The 20,215-nt window shown below is 38.5% G+C and overlaps 2 protein-coding genes across 4 annotated transcripts; one reads left to right on the top strand and one right to left on the bottom strand.

Moving 5' to 3' along the window:
• Window positions 1–761: 761 nt before the first annotated feature.
• u2af1 (U2 small nuclear RNA auxiliary factor 1) lies at window positions 762–7,688 on the bottom strand. The gene is made up of 8 exons (XM_026145663.1): window positions 7,583–7,688; window positions 6,001–6,088; window positions 5,712–5,778; window positions 4,719–4,768; window positions 3,082–3,180; window positions 2,852–2,985; window positions 1,190–1,282; window positions 762–1,097 (listed from the first exon to the last, which is right to left on the bottom strand). Exons 1-8 carry the CDS (start codon window positions 7,624–7,626, stop codon window positions 956–958), a joined length of 717 nt encoding a protein of 238 aa, XP_026001448.1. The 5' UTR covers window positions 7,627–7,688; the 3' UTR covers window positions 762–955.
• A 2,683-nt stretch (window positions 7,689–10,371) lies between these two features.
• gabpa (GA binding protein transcription factor subunit alpha) lies at window positions 10,372–18,882 on the top strand. Of its 3 annotated transcripts, none has more exons than XM_026143802.1 (10): window positions 10,372–11,087; window positions 13,422–13,499; window positions 13,591–13,735; window positions 13,853–13,937; window positions 14,030–14,254; window positions 14,364–14,558; window positions 14,647–14,703; window positions 15,769–15,894; window positions 16,288–16,480; window positions 18,147–18,882. In XM_026143802.1, the coding sequence occupies exons 2-10, from the start codon at window positions 13,423–13,425 to the stop codon at window positions 18,367–18,369; spliced, it is 1,326 nt and encodes a 441-aa protein (XP_025999587.1). In that variant the 5' UTR covers window positions 10,372–11,087; window position 13,422; the 3' UTR covers window positions 18,370–18,882. The 3 variants fall into 3 exon arrangements, with proteins under 3 accessions (XP_025999587.1, XP_025999589.1, XP_025999588.1); XM_026143804.1 differs by having other exon boundaries at window positions 13,419–13,499; XM_026143803.1 differs by lacking the exon at window positions 10,372–11,087 and adding an exon at window positions 11,094–11,461.
• The last annotated feature ends 1,333 nt before the right edge of the window (window positions 18,883–20,215 follow it).

Here is a 20,215-nt window from a genome sequence, read left to right as displayed (position 1 = left end):
TCTCTAATCTTAAAACTACAACCGGCTTCAGAGCAGGTTATGGTCACAGCATAGGTTTCCATGGAGACACTCCTCCTTTAAGAAGTGAACCACCTTAAATGTGCAGGAAACACAGAGTTAATCCTGAAATTAGCTGGATAAAACAAAAGTGCTTCATAGTATGGGCCTCTGGTCTCAGTTCCCCACGGAAGAGGATTAGGGCCAACAAAAAACAAAAACGTGGGCACATCTTTTCTTTTTTTTCTCCTTTTCCAGATTAAAGTCAGAATTCTGACTTTTTTCTCAGAATTCTGGAAAAGAAGAAAAAGGACATACCCATGTTTTTCCCCTCGGTGGCCCTAATCCTCAGTTGTAGTTTAAACATTCAGTTCTGTTCTACTGTGAATAAAACAAACAAACAAACAAATAAATGTTCTCATGAGATTCGCAAATCATTGCATTGTTTTTATTTACATTTTACACAGACGGATTTGTTTTATCCGCCTATGAAACAAATGATCCAATTTCTGTCTACAGCCTATATGAGATATAAAATCTTGAATCACATGTAATAGAAATGGAAGTAACTATGGCAGCAGAAATGAGTGGGCAAGAAAATCCTGTTTTTAAATTTTTAAACTAAGAAATTATCCTAGATCATGAACTTCTTCACGACTAAGTTCAACAACACACTACATGTGAGGAATAATGACTCATCAGTGGCTATATCTGATTTTGAAATGAATGCTTACTATGAAATATGAAATGAGACTCAGTAATCATTATCGTTTGGTACAAATTTAAATTTAATGAAGTGAAAGTCATTTTCAGAAATCAAGAAAAACCAAACTCCTCAGTGGATTCACATCTTCGAAACAGCTACCTTTCAGTTAGTCCCAAAACAGATCTGCAAGGGTACAAACTTAAAAAAAGACAGGGATGAACACAGGGAGGGCAAGTAGTCACTGCTCGAAGTTCAGAATCGCCCCGAACGTTCTCTGTCTCTGGAGCGACGTCTCTCATGGTCACGGCCGCCTCCTCGACCCCTGTCCCTGTCTCTGTCCCTGTCCCTCGAGCGAGACCGCCTGTCTCTTGACCGAGACCGAGACCTGATGCGGCTGTAGGTGTGAGGAAGTAGAGGATTAGGAACCGTGAAAAAATGTGAAACATCCGAAGGTTTAACGACGTGCCTGACATGCAAAGTTTGTACCTCTTCCTTCGACGGCCGTAGAGCTCTCTCCTCAGCTCACGTGAGATGGGTTTCAGATGCATGAAGTTACAGAAACCACCACGAGTGCATTCCCTGTGGAGAGAGCACACAAAGCATATGAAAACCAGGGCAGCAAGAATCAGAGAACCCAGAGGACATATTTCACCCATCTCTCTACTATACTGGCTTCTCTTCATTGGTTCACTCTTGAATCAAGAATCTAATTTAAAATAATTCATATACAAGGTCTTGAATAATCAGGCCCCATCTCATCTTAAAGACCTCATAGTACCATATCACCCAAATAAAGCACTTCACTCTCAGATTGCTGGTTTACTTGTGGTTCCTGGAGTAGTTAAAAGTAAAATGGCTTTCAGGTCCCCTTCTCTGGAACCAGCTCCCAGTTTGGATTCGGGAGACAAGACACCTGCTCTACTTTTAGGATTGGGGTTAACACTTTTCTTTTTTGCTAAAGCATATAGTTAGGGCTGGATCAGGTGGCCCTGAATCCTCCCTTAGATATGCTGCAATAGCTGTAGGTTGCTGGGAGATTCCCATGATGCATTAAGTGTATCCTTTTCATTCCCCGTTCTTTCTCTCCAATCACTATGACTTTATACACCACTCTCCATTTAATCATTAGTTATTATTAATCTCTAGCTCTTCCATAGAATCTTCTAGAACCTGGTTTTGCTGGAGGTGTCTTCTCATTAAAAAGGAGTTTTTCCTTCCCACTCTCGCCAAACCACTTGCTCACAGGGAGTCATCTGATTGTTGAGTTTTCTCTGTATTATTTTAAGGACTTTACCTTACAATATAAAGCGCCTTGAGGCAACTATTGTTGTGATTTGGCGTTTTATAAATAAAAATTAATTTAATTACTTTTCCCAGGAACAAACAGAAGCTTCTAGTTAGAAACTTTACCTTGAACTTACAAAAAAAAAGAAGTACTCATGAGTGGACTGTGACAGTGACTTTCATTAGGCGCACCATGAATAGGATACCAAACACTGCTTTAAACTTTAAACCTCTAAAATGAATCAGCTAATTGGCAAATAGGTCTTACTTGTGCTGATTAAATGATCAGAAATTGCCGAACAGATCTGAGTTTCTGTTTCTCTCCAGCACTTTTTTATTTTTTATTTTTTTTTTACAATAAATAAATAAATACATAAAACAAGGTAAAATAATCAAAACTGGCCAAACCTATACTGAACAAGAATTTCACCACTGCTAAACAATATCATATTTCTACCATCCTCACTTTAGTTCAATAAAACAAATACTGAACTACTGGAAACACATAGCTGGTTTTGCAAATGAACTTGATGTTGGAAAAAACAAAAAACAGTTTAGGACACAGTCTGAAGCTGTCCTTTATTACATGTGGTACACAACATTAAACAACTGGAAATACTGTGTTGGTTTTGGCTGAAGCAGCTGGCTAAACAGAGCGAATAATAATGCAACGGGGGGGGGGGGGAACGACACACACCAGGCATCTGCTCACTAGCTGTGAATTTACCAAACTATTATAATCTGACTCTGTATCAGAAAGCTGGCCCACCCTGACTGTGTTGGATATTCCTGTTCTGGACCCTCTGTAAGGCCTTTTGGGGTTAAATACAGCTTGTAAGCTGTTTCCTTTGATGTAAAACTCACCCGATCTCATACTGGCGACAGCAGGCTTCTCTAAAGTCTGTGACAGGAGACAGCTCAGCATGGATGGGCTGTCCATTAAACCACCGATTGTTTAGGTCTATCACAGCCTTCTCAGCGTCCTCCTCTTTACGAAACTACAAAGAGAGATGGCAGTCGAAGAGAAAAGTTATGTCAGTGGATCAAAGCCAAATTTCACTACATTTCAGGGAAAGTGGAAGCCTGACACTCACCTTCACATACACGTTTCCAACTAGGTGGTCACCGAGGTTGTCACATACGTTCATTTCCTCCACTTCGCCGTACTTTTCTTCCATCTCTGTGAACACCTCCTGTGAGGAAATGATAGAGAAGTCAAGTCTGATGTTATGTGCGCAGTGTTTGGGAGTAACGGAATACATGTACCGCCGTTACGTATTTAAAATACAAAATATGAGTAACTGTATTCCGTTACAGTTACCATTTAAAAAGGTGGTATTTAGAATACAGTTACTTTGTTGAAATAAATGGATTACACGGCGGTATTTTCCTGTTTCATATTGTCGTGGGTCAGGACTGTTTGGGTTTTGTTTGACAGCTAGGTTCCAGGTGGCAGCGTTATGGTTGCCATGGTTACAGACTCTCTGCGACTGTGTGTTTCCTGGGTGAGAGAGCGCCTTTTTGTTGTTGTTGTTGTGCTAAGCTACAGAATGCTACAGGCATAGCCCTAAAGAATGTAGCCTCATGGGCAGTGTAGTCTGTGCTGCAGGGAGAATGGACTGCCATACACGTTATGTGTCTGTGAGCGTGAGGAGGGAGAAAAAGGAAGTAGAAAAGTACAAGCTGTCATCGAGTAGAAACGGGAGCTGGAAGCATGTAAATATAATAATAACCACTTCAGCCAAGAAGAGTGCCTGACGAGCCCAGTTGTAAGTAAGCTATTAAGACTCAATTGTACGCTGTGTTCCTGTTTTCCTCCGAAACAATAAGTTCCGTTGGAGCAGCCTTTCAACCCTCTCTCTGTCTCTCGCAAGCAAAGTTGACTCACACGACAAAGTAAAGCTAGTTTTCGGCTATGAGCCGACAGGGACCCCGCCGTATTAGTCAGAGGTCCCTTTACTACGGTTCGGAGCTGCGGACCTTCAGTAATAGTAATAAATCACACAGCAATAGTACATTCATGCAGTTGTAAAAAACATGATAATATATTAAGTAATCCAAAGTATTCAGAATACATTACTCTCATTGAGTAACGTAACGTAATACGTTACAAAATACATTTATACATTTTCGGGCATGTATTCTGTAATCTGTAGTGGGATACATTTTAAAAGTAACCTTCCCAACACTGTGTGCGCATTGTGAGCATTGACTACAACAAATCAGTTAAGAGCCTGTTAAAGGAAAATATGCACGACTCCTTTCTCAGTGGGAAGCTGAAGAAGATATCTGAACCCACTCTTCTGTTTGTTCAGTGAATGTGCAACAGCAGCTATCAGTTAGTTAAGATACGCATGTAAAATCTTTGAAAGAGCACCAAAATAGATCTTTTTCCAAATCAATGAACACAACATTTAGCTGTTTTAACCCAAGCTGTTCCCCATATCCAGTATTTATCTTAGACTAAGCAAACTAACTGCTGGTTGACGTTCACCATACAGACATCAGAATGACATCAGTTGTCATCCAATTGCCCAACAAAAACTATATTTTGCATGATGTCACACCAATCCAACAACTTTGCATCTTTTATTTTTAGTTCTTGAGAATGGATCTTCATTAATTACCTCAAACACGGTTAGAAACAAATGCACCAGTGGAAAAGCGGTGCGGTCATGGTTTGAGGCAGAGAGGCACAACATGAGAAATACTTCACAAGGGAATGAATTACCTCAAAAAACTCATCATAGTGCTCCTGCATCTCCGTGTCACTGATGGTACCTAGTGGTTAAAGATAATTCACAGTTTCAGCAACAAACACCAAGTTGCATAAAATAATTGCTTGCAATGACATCAATGGTCAGTTCACATTAACTGCTCGTTTTCAGGTGGTAAACGTAATTAACGTGCAAATGCATTTCTTTAAATTAATAGGTGTGAGTTAGCATTCAAAATATCTGATAAATGAGACTTGAGAAACACCCTTAAACAGCGTCATGAGTGGCACTGGCAACCTATGCTTGGAGCAAGAAATTAGGAACTGATCTGAGCAGAGCCAGGGAAAGCTCGCATCTGTTTGGGAAATCTGTTTATACTTTATATGCTTGAAAGTAAATAAAACATATCCACAGATATATTTAAATATTTTAGATTTTAATATCAGCAAATGTCATTATCAGTATATCGGTCTTAAAATCCCTGTACGCAGAACGCTCTTTCAGAGTAAACCTCAGACTCTAATGTCTAATTTGTCTGTGATCCAAACAACACAGGTTAAACCAAGCTAACCTTTAAATGTAACAAATGTCGAATAAGATTAAAAAACAGCTAACCAACAGTTTGTTATAAATAACAGAATAAATAAATCCAGTGAATAAGTGCTTAAGATGTAGACATGAATAATCTATACACAGTGTAATTTTTGCTATATTCCAGATAGAAGACACTTTTCAGTTGGCGTGTTTCTGTAAGTACAGCTAACACATTGATTTTAATTAACTATGTAAATAAAACCATTAGAAAGGGCTTGATAAGCTTCGCTTCATTGTGTCACTTTAAACCTCAACTGCTGTCTACTCGCAGCAGCACGGGTGGCAAACAGACACAACATGGGTAAAGGTCAATAAAAAATAAATAACTTTTCAGACACTCACAGACCACATTTTTAATAATAGTAATATTTTAATATATAATAATAATGGCCTATTTTTTTTTTTTTACTTACAGGTCAGGCCGTCCACAGACTGGGCGCTGTTCTGGGGGTTCCGGTAAATGTTCAGGAGGGCAATCGTCTGAAGCACAAACGTTGATGATGATGAGCACTTATACACATTGGGTATCAAATTACAATATTTAGCAGATCAAGCCAATCCCAAAATCAAAAATTGTGATTGTAAAGTACACTTTTATTTTGTGCGCAGTTTATTAACTCTTATCTGCCATTTCTGTGAGGTCTGTGCTGCTCTTTTATCAATTTGAATACTAGAAATAAAACTCGAGGATCGGCAACTTACCTGGCTAAATGTCGGCTTATTGTGTAATCTGGAGCAGCGGTCACCATGTCGGCAGGCACCAATTTTAAAATAAAAAGAGCAGTTCACCCTGTAAAACAAAATATATTAAGAGCACTGAAAAATGGGAGGCTGTACTCTCAGGTGAGGTAAACATAAAAACAATGTTTATTAATATTTCTGAATACAAAAAACAAACAAACAAACTGATACCCTAAAAGATCTAGATGGGACTAGAAAACATGCAACACATAAATAACATTAAAAAGAACAAGTATGGAAAACCCTGTGAACTCCTGGTAGTTTACATGACTACTGACATTATTTCTTATTTCATTGTATCTTCTTCCAGCTGCTCCTACCTCAATCTGCCTTTCCTCCTTCACTACATTCATCAATTATCTGTTGTTTTCCTTGTTTCCCTCCTTCCTAGCAGCTCCATATTCAACATCCTTTGTCCAGTATTTTCACCACGTCCAAACCATCTGAACCTTGCTTCTCTATCGTTGTCTCCAAATCACTTAACTTGAGTCATCCTATTTTACATATATACTCATTTCTAATCCTGTCCATCAAGGTCATTCTCAATGTCAATCTAGCATATTCAACTGTTTTTTTGTCAGTGCCATTATCTCCAAACCATGCATCATAGCAGGTCTCACCCCTGACACTCCTGCCTGCACACTCTTCTTCAACTGTTGTTTCGGATGACTGTATGGCCCAATATTTCAGAATTGTTTATAATACTGAAAAAAGTACGTTTCCGTCACCTTCGAGTTGTACCATTTACTTAAATGGTAAATTTCAAAATTCTACTGTACAAAAAATCAGCTCAATTTCTTCATAATCGCCCTGCTCTAATACACCCAAACTACTGCTGGTTACACATTCCACTTTCACTTTACATGATCATTTTACTCAGTATTGAACCGTTTTCACTCAGTATTATTATTAAAAAAATTTTTAATAACAACCCATGAAGTTTTACACGTTTTCATTTCAATGTCTGCTTTACATTTCTACGAGGCTACGTTGCTTCATTGGGCATAAAACGCTTTTTTGTTGGCGGTTCAGCAAATTAACTGTTACAACCCGGAAAGAGGACAATAGAAAAAAAAGTGCAATGAATAAAATAGCGGTCTAGACAAATTACAAAGACGAAGTTCATTTACCTAAATGCGATTAATGAGCACTTCTAGTACGTTGGAGGTTTCCATTGTTTCAAACACGTGTGAGTTTTACAAAGTATGATATTTGTTAACGCCAATAAAGGGTCTAGTTTGTGCAACACTTACGCTCAACTTGGAATATGAATTTACTATATTTTCATTTAAAGTTACCCGCTGTGATTGCTTTCTGACCAGCTCAGCACTGTTCATCACCCAGATGTTGCTAGCTAGCTTTTAGCACGCGCGGTTTTTCACTTGCGAAAGCTAGCATATCGCGCTAGCAGATAAAGCCACAGAAGCCAAGCCAGCTGCATGCTGTAAATACCACAAGACCAAATCCTGTCAGCAAAAAGTAGCCATAGGATAAACAGATGAAAATTAATACTGAAATTACCAAGTTAACATTAAATACTTACTTATCTTTTTCTGTCCCAAAAATGGATGCTAGGTACTCCGCCATCTTGGCTCGCTTGTAGCGTCAACAATTGTATTTCCGGTAAAGGGCCTCCAAAGTAAAAGCCTAACCTCTGTCTGCGCTAATAATAAAAAAAAATTAACAGTTTATAAGGCACCCATTCATAGTATCTTTGTAAAATTATTTTTTTACCAGCATATGGAACTGTCCTTTAAATTTAAAATGTAAAACGTGCTCAACTGCATAATGGTGGCATCATTAAGTTAAATTATCCCCTGTACAATGAACGGTTAAAATTTATTTATTTATGTGTGGCTCAAGAGTTAAAGTTTCTTTTGTTTCTTGCCCCTTTTTTTAAGATTAGAAACTCCCAAAATATTCCTCAACAGAGAAAAATCATTTATATTTGTACAAAAGCCCCATACTCTTACAGATTTTACATCTGATTATTTATTTTATATCCAGCTAATTCGACCCTTAATCTAGCAAATCTAGAGTTGACATATTTCAGAATTCACTAATCAACTTAAACTTGTTTTAAATTCTGATAAAATAAGGTCTATATTATACACATGCTTATTTAAAAGTATCCAGCCAGTCCATATTGAAACAAAATGAAACTACTGATTCTTATGGATGTTTAAGACTCTGCCTGGATGCTAGTCTCATTTTTAAGACCTATGTGGAACACCTGTGAAGAAAATCAAAAGGAAAGATTGGATTCATATTTTGAAACAAATTCTGTTTTTCAATCATTAGTCATCACATAGCTTTACAAGTCACAATTTTGTCTCTGTGTTATTATGGTAATATTGCTAATATACATGCTTCTGCATCCATCTTCAAGTTTCTTGATTCAGTCTCACAGTTGTAATTTATCAAAGCAGAATCTTTTCTTATTCAACCTTGCTATAATATGAAAAGATGTGATGGTAGCATTGTGTGATGTTTATTTCCAAAGTTATACTGCAAAGATTGCCTGATTACCTCTACTCTTTGATTACTATTAAATCAAAAATTAGATTTAAATGGAACAAGCAACAAGTCTCTGATTTCATTGGATCTGCATCTGAATCCCTGTATTCTTTTTCTTTCTGTACACAAATGTTTTTGAAAAGGAGATCTCATTCTCAGTGCATCAACCTGTTTAAATGAAGGATTTAACAATAGTTCACATGTACGTGTGTATTTGTTTTCCTTAGAAATGGTTTAATAATTTACCGATTTAGCTTTCTTGATTACATTTTCATATTACATCATTAAAAAAACAAAATGATAAATTACTGCAACATCCAACGCCTTGAAATACATGAAAGTGATACACAAAACCGACTTGCAATGTTTTACAAATAAAATAAGGAAACATGAATGCTATGGACTTCATCAGAAGATATTTATTTAGTAATCTCTATATTTTACATGTCAAAACATTACAGGGAATCAAAAGGAAACATAACCACATGTTTAGTGGATAGATTGGCTGGTCCATTGCATTACCGTAAATGTCGGGCTATAAGCCGCTACTTTTTGCACAAGCTTTGAACCCTGCGGCTTTTAGTCAGGTGCGGCTTTTCTATGGATTGTCCGTGATTTTTGTCATATCGTAAGACGATTTGTGTTTTGTGTGTTCCGCTGTCGTACGGCACTACGTTGCCTGGCGGAAGGATCGGGGTTCAAGAGTGGTATGTTAGTCACATGTCCGTCCGCCAGGCAACGTAGTGCCGTACGAAGTAGCGCGAAAAACAAACTTCAAAGTAGCGCTACGCGTTCAGCGGGAGTCGTGGATGATGAGCGGCGATAAACTTGCAAGTTATGCCCAAAAAGCAAGTTATGCCCAACTCCACCGGTGGATTCTGACAGCGTGGAAAAGTGTGAAAACATCCACGATCACCAACGGATTTTGAAGGGCTGGACTGCTGCATGATGGAGAGGAGGACACCGCCACGGCCCTTCTGAGGGTGTTCGACTCTGACACTGACAATGAGGATTTCTTTGGTTTTGAAAGTGACAACGAAGGAGAGAAGAAGAGTGGATGACGAAGCCATCATGAGCCTGTTTGTATCCGACACTGGAGAAGAGGACTTTGGTGGTTTTAGTGCGTAGGAAGAAGAGAAAGATGGTGGTGAATGACTGACTTTTCTTCTTGTTAAAGCTGTGTCACTGCACCTGAGCCTAAAAGGTAGGCCGAATCTATTGTTCTGGTGTGCTGTAGGTTATTGTTATGTACTACATGTGCAAATATGTACCCATAACTTGTTTTTCAAAATATTAATAAAAGTGATGTCTCCAAACAGCCATCTCTTTCCTGACAATTCCCTTTGTGCATATTCTCTTACATATGATAAGTCAACATTGAAACACCTGCGGCTTTTGGTCAGGTGCGGCTAATGTATGTACAAAACAGGATTTTCCCCTGATTTTAGCTTGTGCGGCTAATATTTAGGTGCGCTTTGTAGTCCGGGAAATACGGTATGTTTGCAGCTCCTTTATGAAAAAAAAAGAAAAGCAAAAACACATGTAGGGTCTATACCCATCAAAGTAAATGGTAAATGGCCTGTATTTGTATAGCGCTTTTCTATAAAACTTTAATGATTTAGCTTTCCTATTAGTTATAATCCCATCAGTGATAATAATGCACATCAATATAGGCATGGACAAAAAACTGAAACTAGACCCTGAAAAGTTTATATATTTACTTATAATGTAGCACTTTTCACAAACAGACAGTCACAGTGTTTTGTACAAAATAAAAAGTAGGAATAACCAGAAATAAAAATATAATAGCAACTTAAAATGAAGTTTAAAGCAAAAAACCCCAACATGTTAGAAAAGAGAACACCAAAAAAAATGCGAGAATAACATAATCTTAGTAGAAATCTGCTTTTTACAGAGGTGGTGTGTGTCAAAGGCGGAAAATTCAGCCTACTCCTAAAAGGAAAAAGAAGTTGAGATAGAGGATCATGTGGGGATGCACACAGCTCATTTCTTTGCCCAGAGGAACTGTTGCAAATATTTGAAATAGCCCAGTACAAAACTTTTGCTTTTCACATGCTTTTCAGTACTGAAAACAGTCTGTAGAATACATTAAGGAGAAAAACTAAAAATCAGTTACGGGAGGGCATGGTTGCAGTAAAACTGATTAAATTTATGGTAACATTTTCAAGAGACTACCTTTATATTTACAGTTGGTCCTATTAAAAGGCAGTTTTATTTAGCCATTAATGCTATCTAGTCAGGATACATCTGGACTAGACATTTGTTCCTAAATTGCCACAAAGTTGGAGCTGAGAAAGGCACGTCCAGCTACTATTGAAACATTTAGCTGGCGGTTTTTCCACTACACAGACTTTAAGGTAACTACAGTCTCTCCGGTTAGTCTCCGCCCCTCCTCAGATTGAGTGTAGTTGGCTAAAAACTTGCATGATATCTCTCGACTGTGTGCATTTTTTTGCCGATTATCTTCCACAATAGAACATCAACATCTCTGAAGGTCTAAATTTTAAGAGGTATGATTATTTCAGAGACATATATGCTTGTTGTGAGGAAAATGTACCACACCGTCGTCACGTTTGTTGTATCTGGGGTGTTCCCGCTATTTTATGTAGCTCAAGCAGCAAAGCTAACCTAGCTAGCGTGTTGTTGATTCCTAGTCAGCCTGCTGGGAAGAGGCCGCCCACCTACGAGGCAGAAACCCACATTAGCCAACTTCCACAAAGGCTAGGCTAACGCTGGCTCCCTCGGACTTTTGCTTCCTCTTCGGCTTGAAAATAGAAATAACGTTGGTTGTTATAGCAGTCGCTAGTTAGCTGTTTTGCTAACAGCACAGTGGAGAAGCTGCGTACTGTCGCGGTGCTGATTACCGTCCAACCACAAACTCAGGGTGGGTATAATTCCATACGCGGTGAAACAGATTTTTTTAGTTCTTTCTTCTCCTTATTATCCATTTACACGTCTAAACGAGCGTTGTTTCAGTGTATCTCGGTCGCTTTCCTCTAAAACTTGTCGTTGGATCGATCATCGCTGCTCTCGGAAGTCTTGCAACGCTGTAAAACCTTAGCCAGGATTTCCGGCTCCTTTCCATTTGCCCTATGCTGTTTTGTTTCCGTTTATTCTATTTCCGTTTTAAAAGTTTTCTACGTGCAGAGTTAAAGTGTGCTTTAACAAAGATTTGCTGAAGTTACGAAGCACTCGGAGTTTATAGGATATTTTCACGGTTGTTTAGCACGCCGGGATCGATGGTTGTGTAATGCAGCTGCCTCGCCCCGCGTTGCTATATTGGAGCTAACTTGTTTTTTGTAGGCCTGCTTCACTGTACACGTGTAGCCTAACGCATAAATTTGAGTTTGGTGAATTTTTCCAACACGTTTTTTGGACGTGTAGTTATACGTGGTTACTATTTTCTGTAACTACTGGCCTACTAGTTGGCCTTTAGAAGCCACAGCCTCGCCCTCGAGTTGGCTAACGTTAGCAGTCACTGAACTGTTGTAGACGGCCAATGAGGAGTCGAGGCTGAGAGGCCTTTATGGTAGAAAACCCCCATCAAAGTGCCCTGTTTTATTTAACAGGCACAGTATGCTCTTTAAGTTACACGACAGTGAAGTCGTTATTGTTATTTACACTGTAGTATGTATTAGTTGTTTGTATTACTTCGATTAAAGAAATTACAACAGAAAGGTGTTATTGTAGTGATATTGCCCTGTTAATACCTAGTTTCATATTTATTTTTAAACTTTTTTAAAGAACGTAATTATTCGTTTAATAATTTATTAGTTTAAAAGATCTATTAAATATCGTTTTTCAAGTATGTTTTATTTTAGGAATTTATTAGAAGATTACAAGCTATATCAAAACAACCACTTTTATGTTTATTTTCACTTTATTTTTACTTAAATATTTTTAAGAAAGTAAGTTTAGAAATTTAGTAGAAGAATAAAAGATCAATTAAATATCCACTTTTATTTAGTTCTTTTTAACTTTAAATTAGTATTTTAAATGATTATTAGTTCTATCAAAAATCAACTTTTTTATTTATTTATTTTTACAATTTTAGGTAAAAAATATTACTTGATTTATTTATTAGTTGATTAAAAAGATAAATTTTGTTTAATGATTTCATACTGTATTTGTTATAATTTTGTTTTACAAAACCAAAATTTGCTTGCACCAACTTTGGCTGTTTAATATAATTTTTGTGATTTAAAAATAAATTTAATTAATATTAGTCTTTACAAATGGGTTAATTAAATTCTGATTAAAATATATTTTTGTTTATGGATTGTCTAAAAGTAACTAAGGTAACAAAGACTCTTTCCCCATATAAATATATGTGGACCAGTCCTTCTTACATGTGTAGTGACCCCCAGAGGCCTACTTTGGAAAAAAAAATAATGGTGCATCTCGTGTTATAAAGTTATTCCAAAAAACCCAAAACAAAAGCGCATGCATTGATAAGTCAGTGCAGCATGGTGTTGTGTTGGTTAGCACCATCACCTGGGTTGGACTCCCGCCCAGCTGTGAACGTAAACTGGATAAGCAAGAGGAGATGGATGGATGGAATGCCATTAATAATCACTACAAACATCAATTTGATGTGCTGGATAGATTTTTGGGTTTTCTAATTAAAATTAGCTGTTTAATTTAACAGTGAGGAGGAGGATAGAAGCTAATTATAGTTTTAGTTTAATTTTAGCATTTTTTAAGCGATTAATTAGGTAGTGTGACCAGCTACCTAATTAAGAGTTTATTGGTTCTTTTCTTTTATGCTGATTATCTGGTTGACAGTAATTTTTGTTTAATGTGTCACTTTATATTCGTGTTGGTAAAACGTTATCTCCCAGCAGAATGTCTAAAAGTGAGCCAGAAGAGATGATAGAGATCGAGATAGATGAACGGGAGAAACAGGCATGCCTGGAAGAAGGGTGAGAGAGATGATTGCATAAATAAAACAATTAATTTGTTCATGCAGCAGCTGTGTTTTTACATTTCTGTCTCATGTTATTTGATTTGTAGTGTTGAGGAGCAGACCATCACTGCGTCAGACTTGATTCAGCAAGATATCGACATAAACGAACCAATTGGTAATCTGAAGAAGCTTTTGGAGCCTCGTATCCAAATCTCATTGGATGCTTATGAAATTTGTTTGCAGGACATTCAGGTAAGAATTAGATAATGACACCTTTCATAATCTGTTCATGATTAAATGATTTTTGTTTGGTCCTGGGTTGAACTGTTTCTCACTGCTGTCTCGCTTTATCTGTTCTTTTCCTCTTAGCTCCACCCTGATCACAGTCTCTTCGATCAGGGAGTAAAGACCGATGGCACAGTGCAGCTCAGCCTGCAGATAATAACCAAACCAGGTACCAAAAGCGTGACACATTTCATATCAAGTACTCAAGTTAGTAAAGAGAGAGTACATTTTAAAATGCATTGTTTTTACTTTTGTTTCTAGGAGAGGAGAGGTTGAACATCTTGGAGATTGTAAAGCCAGTAGAAACAGTTGAAGTAGTGATTGATCCAGATGCAGCAGGGGAAGAGGGTGCTCTGGTGGAGGAGGGACAGCTTATTGCTGTAGAGCGGTCTTCCCTGTCTGATGAGACCTCAGAGCAGGTTACACGTTGGGCCGCAGCTCTCGAAGGCTACCGGAAAGAGCAAGTCCGCCTGGGCATACCGTACGGTGAGGAATACTTGAATGAACTACCTTATTGTAGTGGAAAACAATCATTATTGTGCTAACAAACAAAGACACAAACACGGTTGGTAATGTGTGAGGTTTCTCTCCTCAGACCCTATGCTCTGGTCTGCTGATCAGGTGATCCACTGGGCTGTGTGGGTAATGAAAGAGTTTAACATTGATGAGATGGAAATAGGAAGCATTCACATCCAGGGGCGAGACCTCTGCACTTTCACTCAGGAGGAGTTCCTTCAGAAAGTGCCCAATGGAGAGATACTCTGGAGTCACCTGGAACTCCTTCGCAAATGTAGGTCTGACTCAAATGTTTGTTTCAGCTGATGGAATAAAATGTGTTTTCATGCCAAAATGAAACTAATATTTTGTGCTAATTTCAGACGTGTTGGCCAGCCAGGACCAGTCTGGAGGAGACGCCACCGTCACGATTGATCAGCGTAAGTGTTAGCGTGAAAAATCATCCAAAAGACAATTAAAATAACTGTTTACCTTACACTGAAGAACTCAAATGGATGAGTGATGAACAAATGTTCCCTCTAAGCTGCGCGTGTGCGCAATTGCGCACTGCTGGCACGGTCTCTGCGCACAGAAAATCTGCGTTGCGCACAAAATAAAATCTAACCTGAATTGAAATTAAAATTAATACTCTGACAATTCTCTTTTGCAGTGTTAGTCAGTAAGTGACTGTCTGCTCCCGTATGGAATTAGAACGATGTTCTGTAAATAGTTTGCAATGTTTATTTAAAAAAAAAAAAAAAAAAACCCGCCTTGGCCGCATTTTTAGGTAAACAGCTGCAAAAAACTTTGTTTGCATAACTCTTTTTTGAAGAACTATATAATTAATTGCCCAACATTGGTCATTATATACTGTATTTTGCAGACAGAGTTACAGGACTCTGTCCCAGACCACTGACTCATAATGCAAGTCAGCTTTATTAAAAAAAAAAAAAGAAGAAAGAAAATTTTGTTTTCAAAATTGGAGTTCCAATAGTGTTAACATACTAAACAGGTCATGGACAAGATTTATTTATTAATTTTCATTGTAAGTGGGCTAAAGCAGTTAATTAAAACCAGTCTAACATAAATGTAAATACTGTAATTTGATTATTTTAATAAACCATGTAACTTGGATGGATTCGATGCTGGCGTGACCACAGTGTACAAGTCTGCTGTTGCTCACAGTGGTCCAAGGGACCGCTCAGGGAGTTTGTGTGTTTGCTCAGACACGTGAAAAATTAGAGGGAACATTGTGTTTTCAGTGAGAGATATTTCATCACCAACGTCCAGATAAAGATAATCAACTTTATTGTGCTATGTTTAAACTTTGTAAATTCCCTCGGTTGTTTGGGTTATCTTGTCTGATTATACATGACCATGCCCTCCACATAGTTCTGCTCGTTAAACTCTGGACAAAATCCATATATTTAACAGGAAGTTATTTATTAAATAGATTCAGATCCAAAACACATGTTAATGAAGAGTTTTCCCATCTGTTCCTCCAGCTGTGCAGATAATCCCAGCTCAAGTGAGCACACCCACTGCTATAAAGGTGTTGAAACAGAACCGTGGTCCCAGAGCACCTCGCATTTCAGGAGGGGAGGAGCGCAGCTCACCTGGGAACCGTACAGGTAGGACACACGCACACAGCCGCTCTCTAGGCAACTCACTTTTTGTAAAGTCAGAAAGTTTTCAAAAGTGTTCAGGGATAGTTTTGTCACCAATTTTAGGTTTTAGTTTTTAAATTTACAATCTGACAGTAATGTTGCTTTGCATTCAAACTGAAAATGCAACGTTTTTAGCCATTTTGTCTGACAAAACCTTCCTTAATGCGCTATTTTAGACTAAATAGTTGAATACATTTAGAATTGGCAGATTTAGTAATGGTACAAAATACTCCTATTACCATTTCTAATGTTATGTTCTAATCAGTTGTGGCTGTTAAATTGTCTTTTTATTACAGATACACACATTTTATTTGAATAATCTTTTTCAAATACTTTGTGTTGTTTTTCTGTTGTCAGGTAACAATGGTCAGATTCAGCTGTGGCAGTTTCTGCTCGAGCTGCTGACCGACAAGGACGCAAGAGACTGCATCTCCTGGGTAGGCGAGGAGGGAGAGTTCAAACTCAACCAGCCTGAGCTCGTGGCACAGAAATGGGGGCAACGCAAGAACAAGCCTACCATGAACTATGAGAAGCTCAGTCGAGCCCTCAGGTTTGTGTGTTTTTGTTTAATGGCAACTTTTTGTGGCACTCTATCTAAAGTTTGGAGCCAGACATAAGCCATTACCTCACAGGCACCGCAGACAAATGTCTGGTGCAGTGAGATTGACTTTAAACATGCTGCCAACTTTCCAGTACAAAGTCGATTTAGAGTGTAGCTGCAAGTTAGCAAGGCTTCCTCCTGCAGACGCAGACAGCAGTCTTCTTAAAACAGAATATTTCAAGTAGTAGGCCGATGATGCTGACTGTTTCCCTTATGTGGTAATAACAATAATAAAAACAATAGTACATTTTATTTTTTGGCGCCCTTCAAACACACCCTTTGCAAGCCTGAACATTACAGCTAAAAGGGGGATTTTCCTGTCAGTGTAGCTAGCCAAACAACGGAGAACCACTTACTGCTTAAGAGACAGAGTGAAAGTGGACAGTAGAGCCTTGATTTCTTAACAAAAATGTCATTGTTGCAGCCAGGGACAGCAGAAGAGTGATCCCCTTATTTTCAGTTTCAGTGCCCTTTTTTCTGACTGAGTTATTGGGTTTTTTTGGGGGTTTTTATTAGTTAGCTAAAATAAACTACTGTAAGTCTATTAGCAGTAATTAACCAATTAACCTGGAGATGACACATTCTGTACTGACACAAGATGGCGCTCAAAACTTTAAACACTTATCTTAAATCCAGCTTCACAGACAGCGTGACATCTGTCAGGTTTTTGAGAGCAGGGCACCATGGTGTAAATGAGCCTTTATACATGTAGTGCAACATGCCCACTTTATAAATGAAATGGTCGTAGCTTAGTTATAGCAGGGTTTTGAGGTGCGATTTGAACTGTGTCAAAGAATTTAGGCGATAAAAGTGAAGTGGAAGTAAATTCCAAAGACAAAGTGCATCACACCTAAAGGCTCTGGCACTCATCGCTCAGCAGGAGAGCAGCTCAAGCTGAGCAAAGGGAAGGGGTGTAAGGATGAAGGAGGTCTGAAAGATATGGGGCTGCCAAGTCACCGAGAAGGAAAATCTTGCATTGGATATGCTGAGGAATAGGGAGCCAATGAAGCTGGATGAGAATGGCTGTAATATGGTCAGAGTTCTGTACCGTCTGGAGCTGATTAAGGAGATTTTCTGGGAGATCAGAGAGAGTGGTATTGCAGGAATCCAAATGGGAGGCAACCAGGACTTGAGTGCTGTGTTGAGAAAGAAGTCTAGAAATCTTAAGTGGGTGGTAGTAGGCCGAATGTGATGTGGACGATAAAGAGTATTGTTCAAGATGACTTTAAGACTTTTGACGCTTTGGGAAGTGTGGACCTGACAACCATCTTTAGAGACAACAAAATGGTTTATTTTGTGAAGTCAGGATAAGTTTTATTGCCATTGATATTTAGCTGATTGACTGTCACCCTAGTAGTGATGGCCTGTAGGCAGGAGTGACGATCCAAGATAGGAGGATATGAAGAGGAAGAAGAGAGGTTCTTTCTGCTACTAAGAGAACTTAGAACAAACCTGATTATTCTGATATTTTAAAATGTAAAGCTACTGTAATATAAAAGAACGGATACACTGATGTATTGTCCATTATTCATTTGTTGAAAGCCATCTGCATATCTGTTGTCTCTCATCAGTTGATATACTTTGGTGTGATTCTGAGTTTTGTATTTTCATTCAGATACTACTACGACGGGGACATGATCTGCAAGGTGCAGGGAAAGCGCTTTGTCTACAAGTTTGTGTGTGACCTGAGGACTCTGATTGGCTACAGCGCTGCTGAGCTCAACAGCCTGGTGACCGAGTGCGAGCAGAAGAAACTGGCTCGCATGCAGATGCACGGCATCGGGCAGCCGATCACTACAGTGACCCTGGCCACCACGACGCTAGACAAGGACAGCTGAAGGTCGTCACATTATAGCGCTTGTCAGGTGTTGCGGACAAAACGTGCGCTCCACTGCTGATAAAAAACGTCTCTCAGACACAGAAATGCAAAGCTGGTCTCTGATCAGCGTGGATTACCACCTTTATTATTGTCTTTACAGTTTGATTCAAGTTAGACTGAGACAGGTGAAGTTTTTTTTAGCTTTTCTGTTACTCTAACCAAGAGAAGAGTGTTCAGGATGAAGGGAGAATGTCTTTCTGATTACTGATTGTTGCGTGCATGTCATTGAATGCTTGAGTGTGACTGAAAAATCCAGTTAAGAGCTTTGTGTTGTGTGTTCCTTGTCTGTAGTTAGGACCATTTCCACTGTATATACCGGTATTTCATGTTTTTGATAGCCACAAGGGCAAGTGTATTTTCATATTTTCCATTTATAGAGGACCCGTTTTGTATTTTATTTAGTGTTTGTTCCCTGAATTATTGGACCCTTTTTGTCCACTGGGGGAATAAAGTGGCAAGCATTTTCTTAATAGCTGTGTGAGAAGTTTCTCTTTTTAAGACTCACATTGACAGACACCCAAATGCTTCTATGTACATTCAAAATTTTATTGATGGTATAGTGAGTGTAGAAAGCTTTTTCTAAGCAAATTGTTCATTTAACTACACACAGAGAAAGGTCACTGAATCAATGAGCAGAGGGACAAAGAGTTTGTTTCATCACTAGGCTCCAAAGATACCCAGAGTGAGCATCAATACAAATTGAAACATTTGCCTGATTAAGAGCTTCAGTCAGTGTCTATCCACGTGTGGGTGCAATGTGCAGGCGATATGTGTTGTATTTCTCATAGAAATGCACAATATGTCACATTCATGGTTAATAATTTAGAGAGAGGGCCATGTTTCCTCCTAATAAGTTACAGATTCGACAGGAGCTGAAATATTGAGCACAGGACAAACAGAAGCGCTGTACACGTATACATTGGTGATGTAGAAAAATAGAATGTGACATTTGGTGGAGGAATGTGTCCAGAGAGGAGAAAATGTCTGATTTCCCCACGCCCAAACAGTCCTATTTATGAAATGCTCACATACGACGTCCCAAAGTGCCGCAATGTACAATATTGCTGACACAGCAAGAAGGAGAGGATAAACATGAGGGAAGGGGGGTTGGGAAAGAAATGACTGGAAGTGGGAATGGAAGTGAAGGAAGGTGTCGTCATCTGAATTATTTACAGCAAAGACAGTGGAATGATAGGCTTTCATAAAAACTTTCCATCTTAAAAGGTTTGAACCTCGAGCCTCTTTCTAAGAAAAATCCAAAGTGCAGCGACAGTTGGCATCAGAGACTGTAACAGCAATATTTGGTGGCAATAATCAAAACTCCCAAAAATGACAAGAGTGCATAGAACGCAAACAAGTAACACAATCATCTTCCTTTCGGATACTATTACACTTCATATATTACATACATAGAGCTTTTTTTTCTGCCCATGCAGCTAACACAACAGTGAAGCATGGAGATGAGCAATAAAGAGCCAAGATTCAGTTAAAGCAAGTCTGTGACGACAAAGCAGACCGGATTCTGAATACTCGTTTTTTTCTTCATGTCACAAAGAAGACGCCAGAAATGTACAATCCTTCTAAAATATCTAGGGAGAGGACCCCCCCCCCCCCTCCCCCTCCTCGTCCTGAGGACCTTCACATACAGTATACTTTTAATCAGTCATCAATATTGCCATGCACTACATATACTTACAGCTAATCTCTGTCTTAATATATTACACGTTTAAAAAAAAAATGTTTTCCTGCTTTTACATATTTTTGATTGTATATATTTATGTATTTTTTTCTTCATTTTTTTCTCA

Source organism: Astatotilapia calliptera, chromosome 16 (genome assembly GCF_900246225.1).
Source record: "Astatotilapia calliptera chromosome 16, fAstCal1.2, whole genome shotgun sequence".
Lineage (NCBI taxonomy): Eukaryota > Metazoa > Chordata > Actinopteri > Cichliformes > Cichlidae > Astatotilapia > Astatotilapia calliptera.
This window is presented reverse-complemented; position numbering and strand designations above follow the sequence as displayed.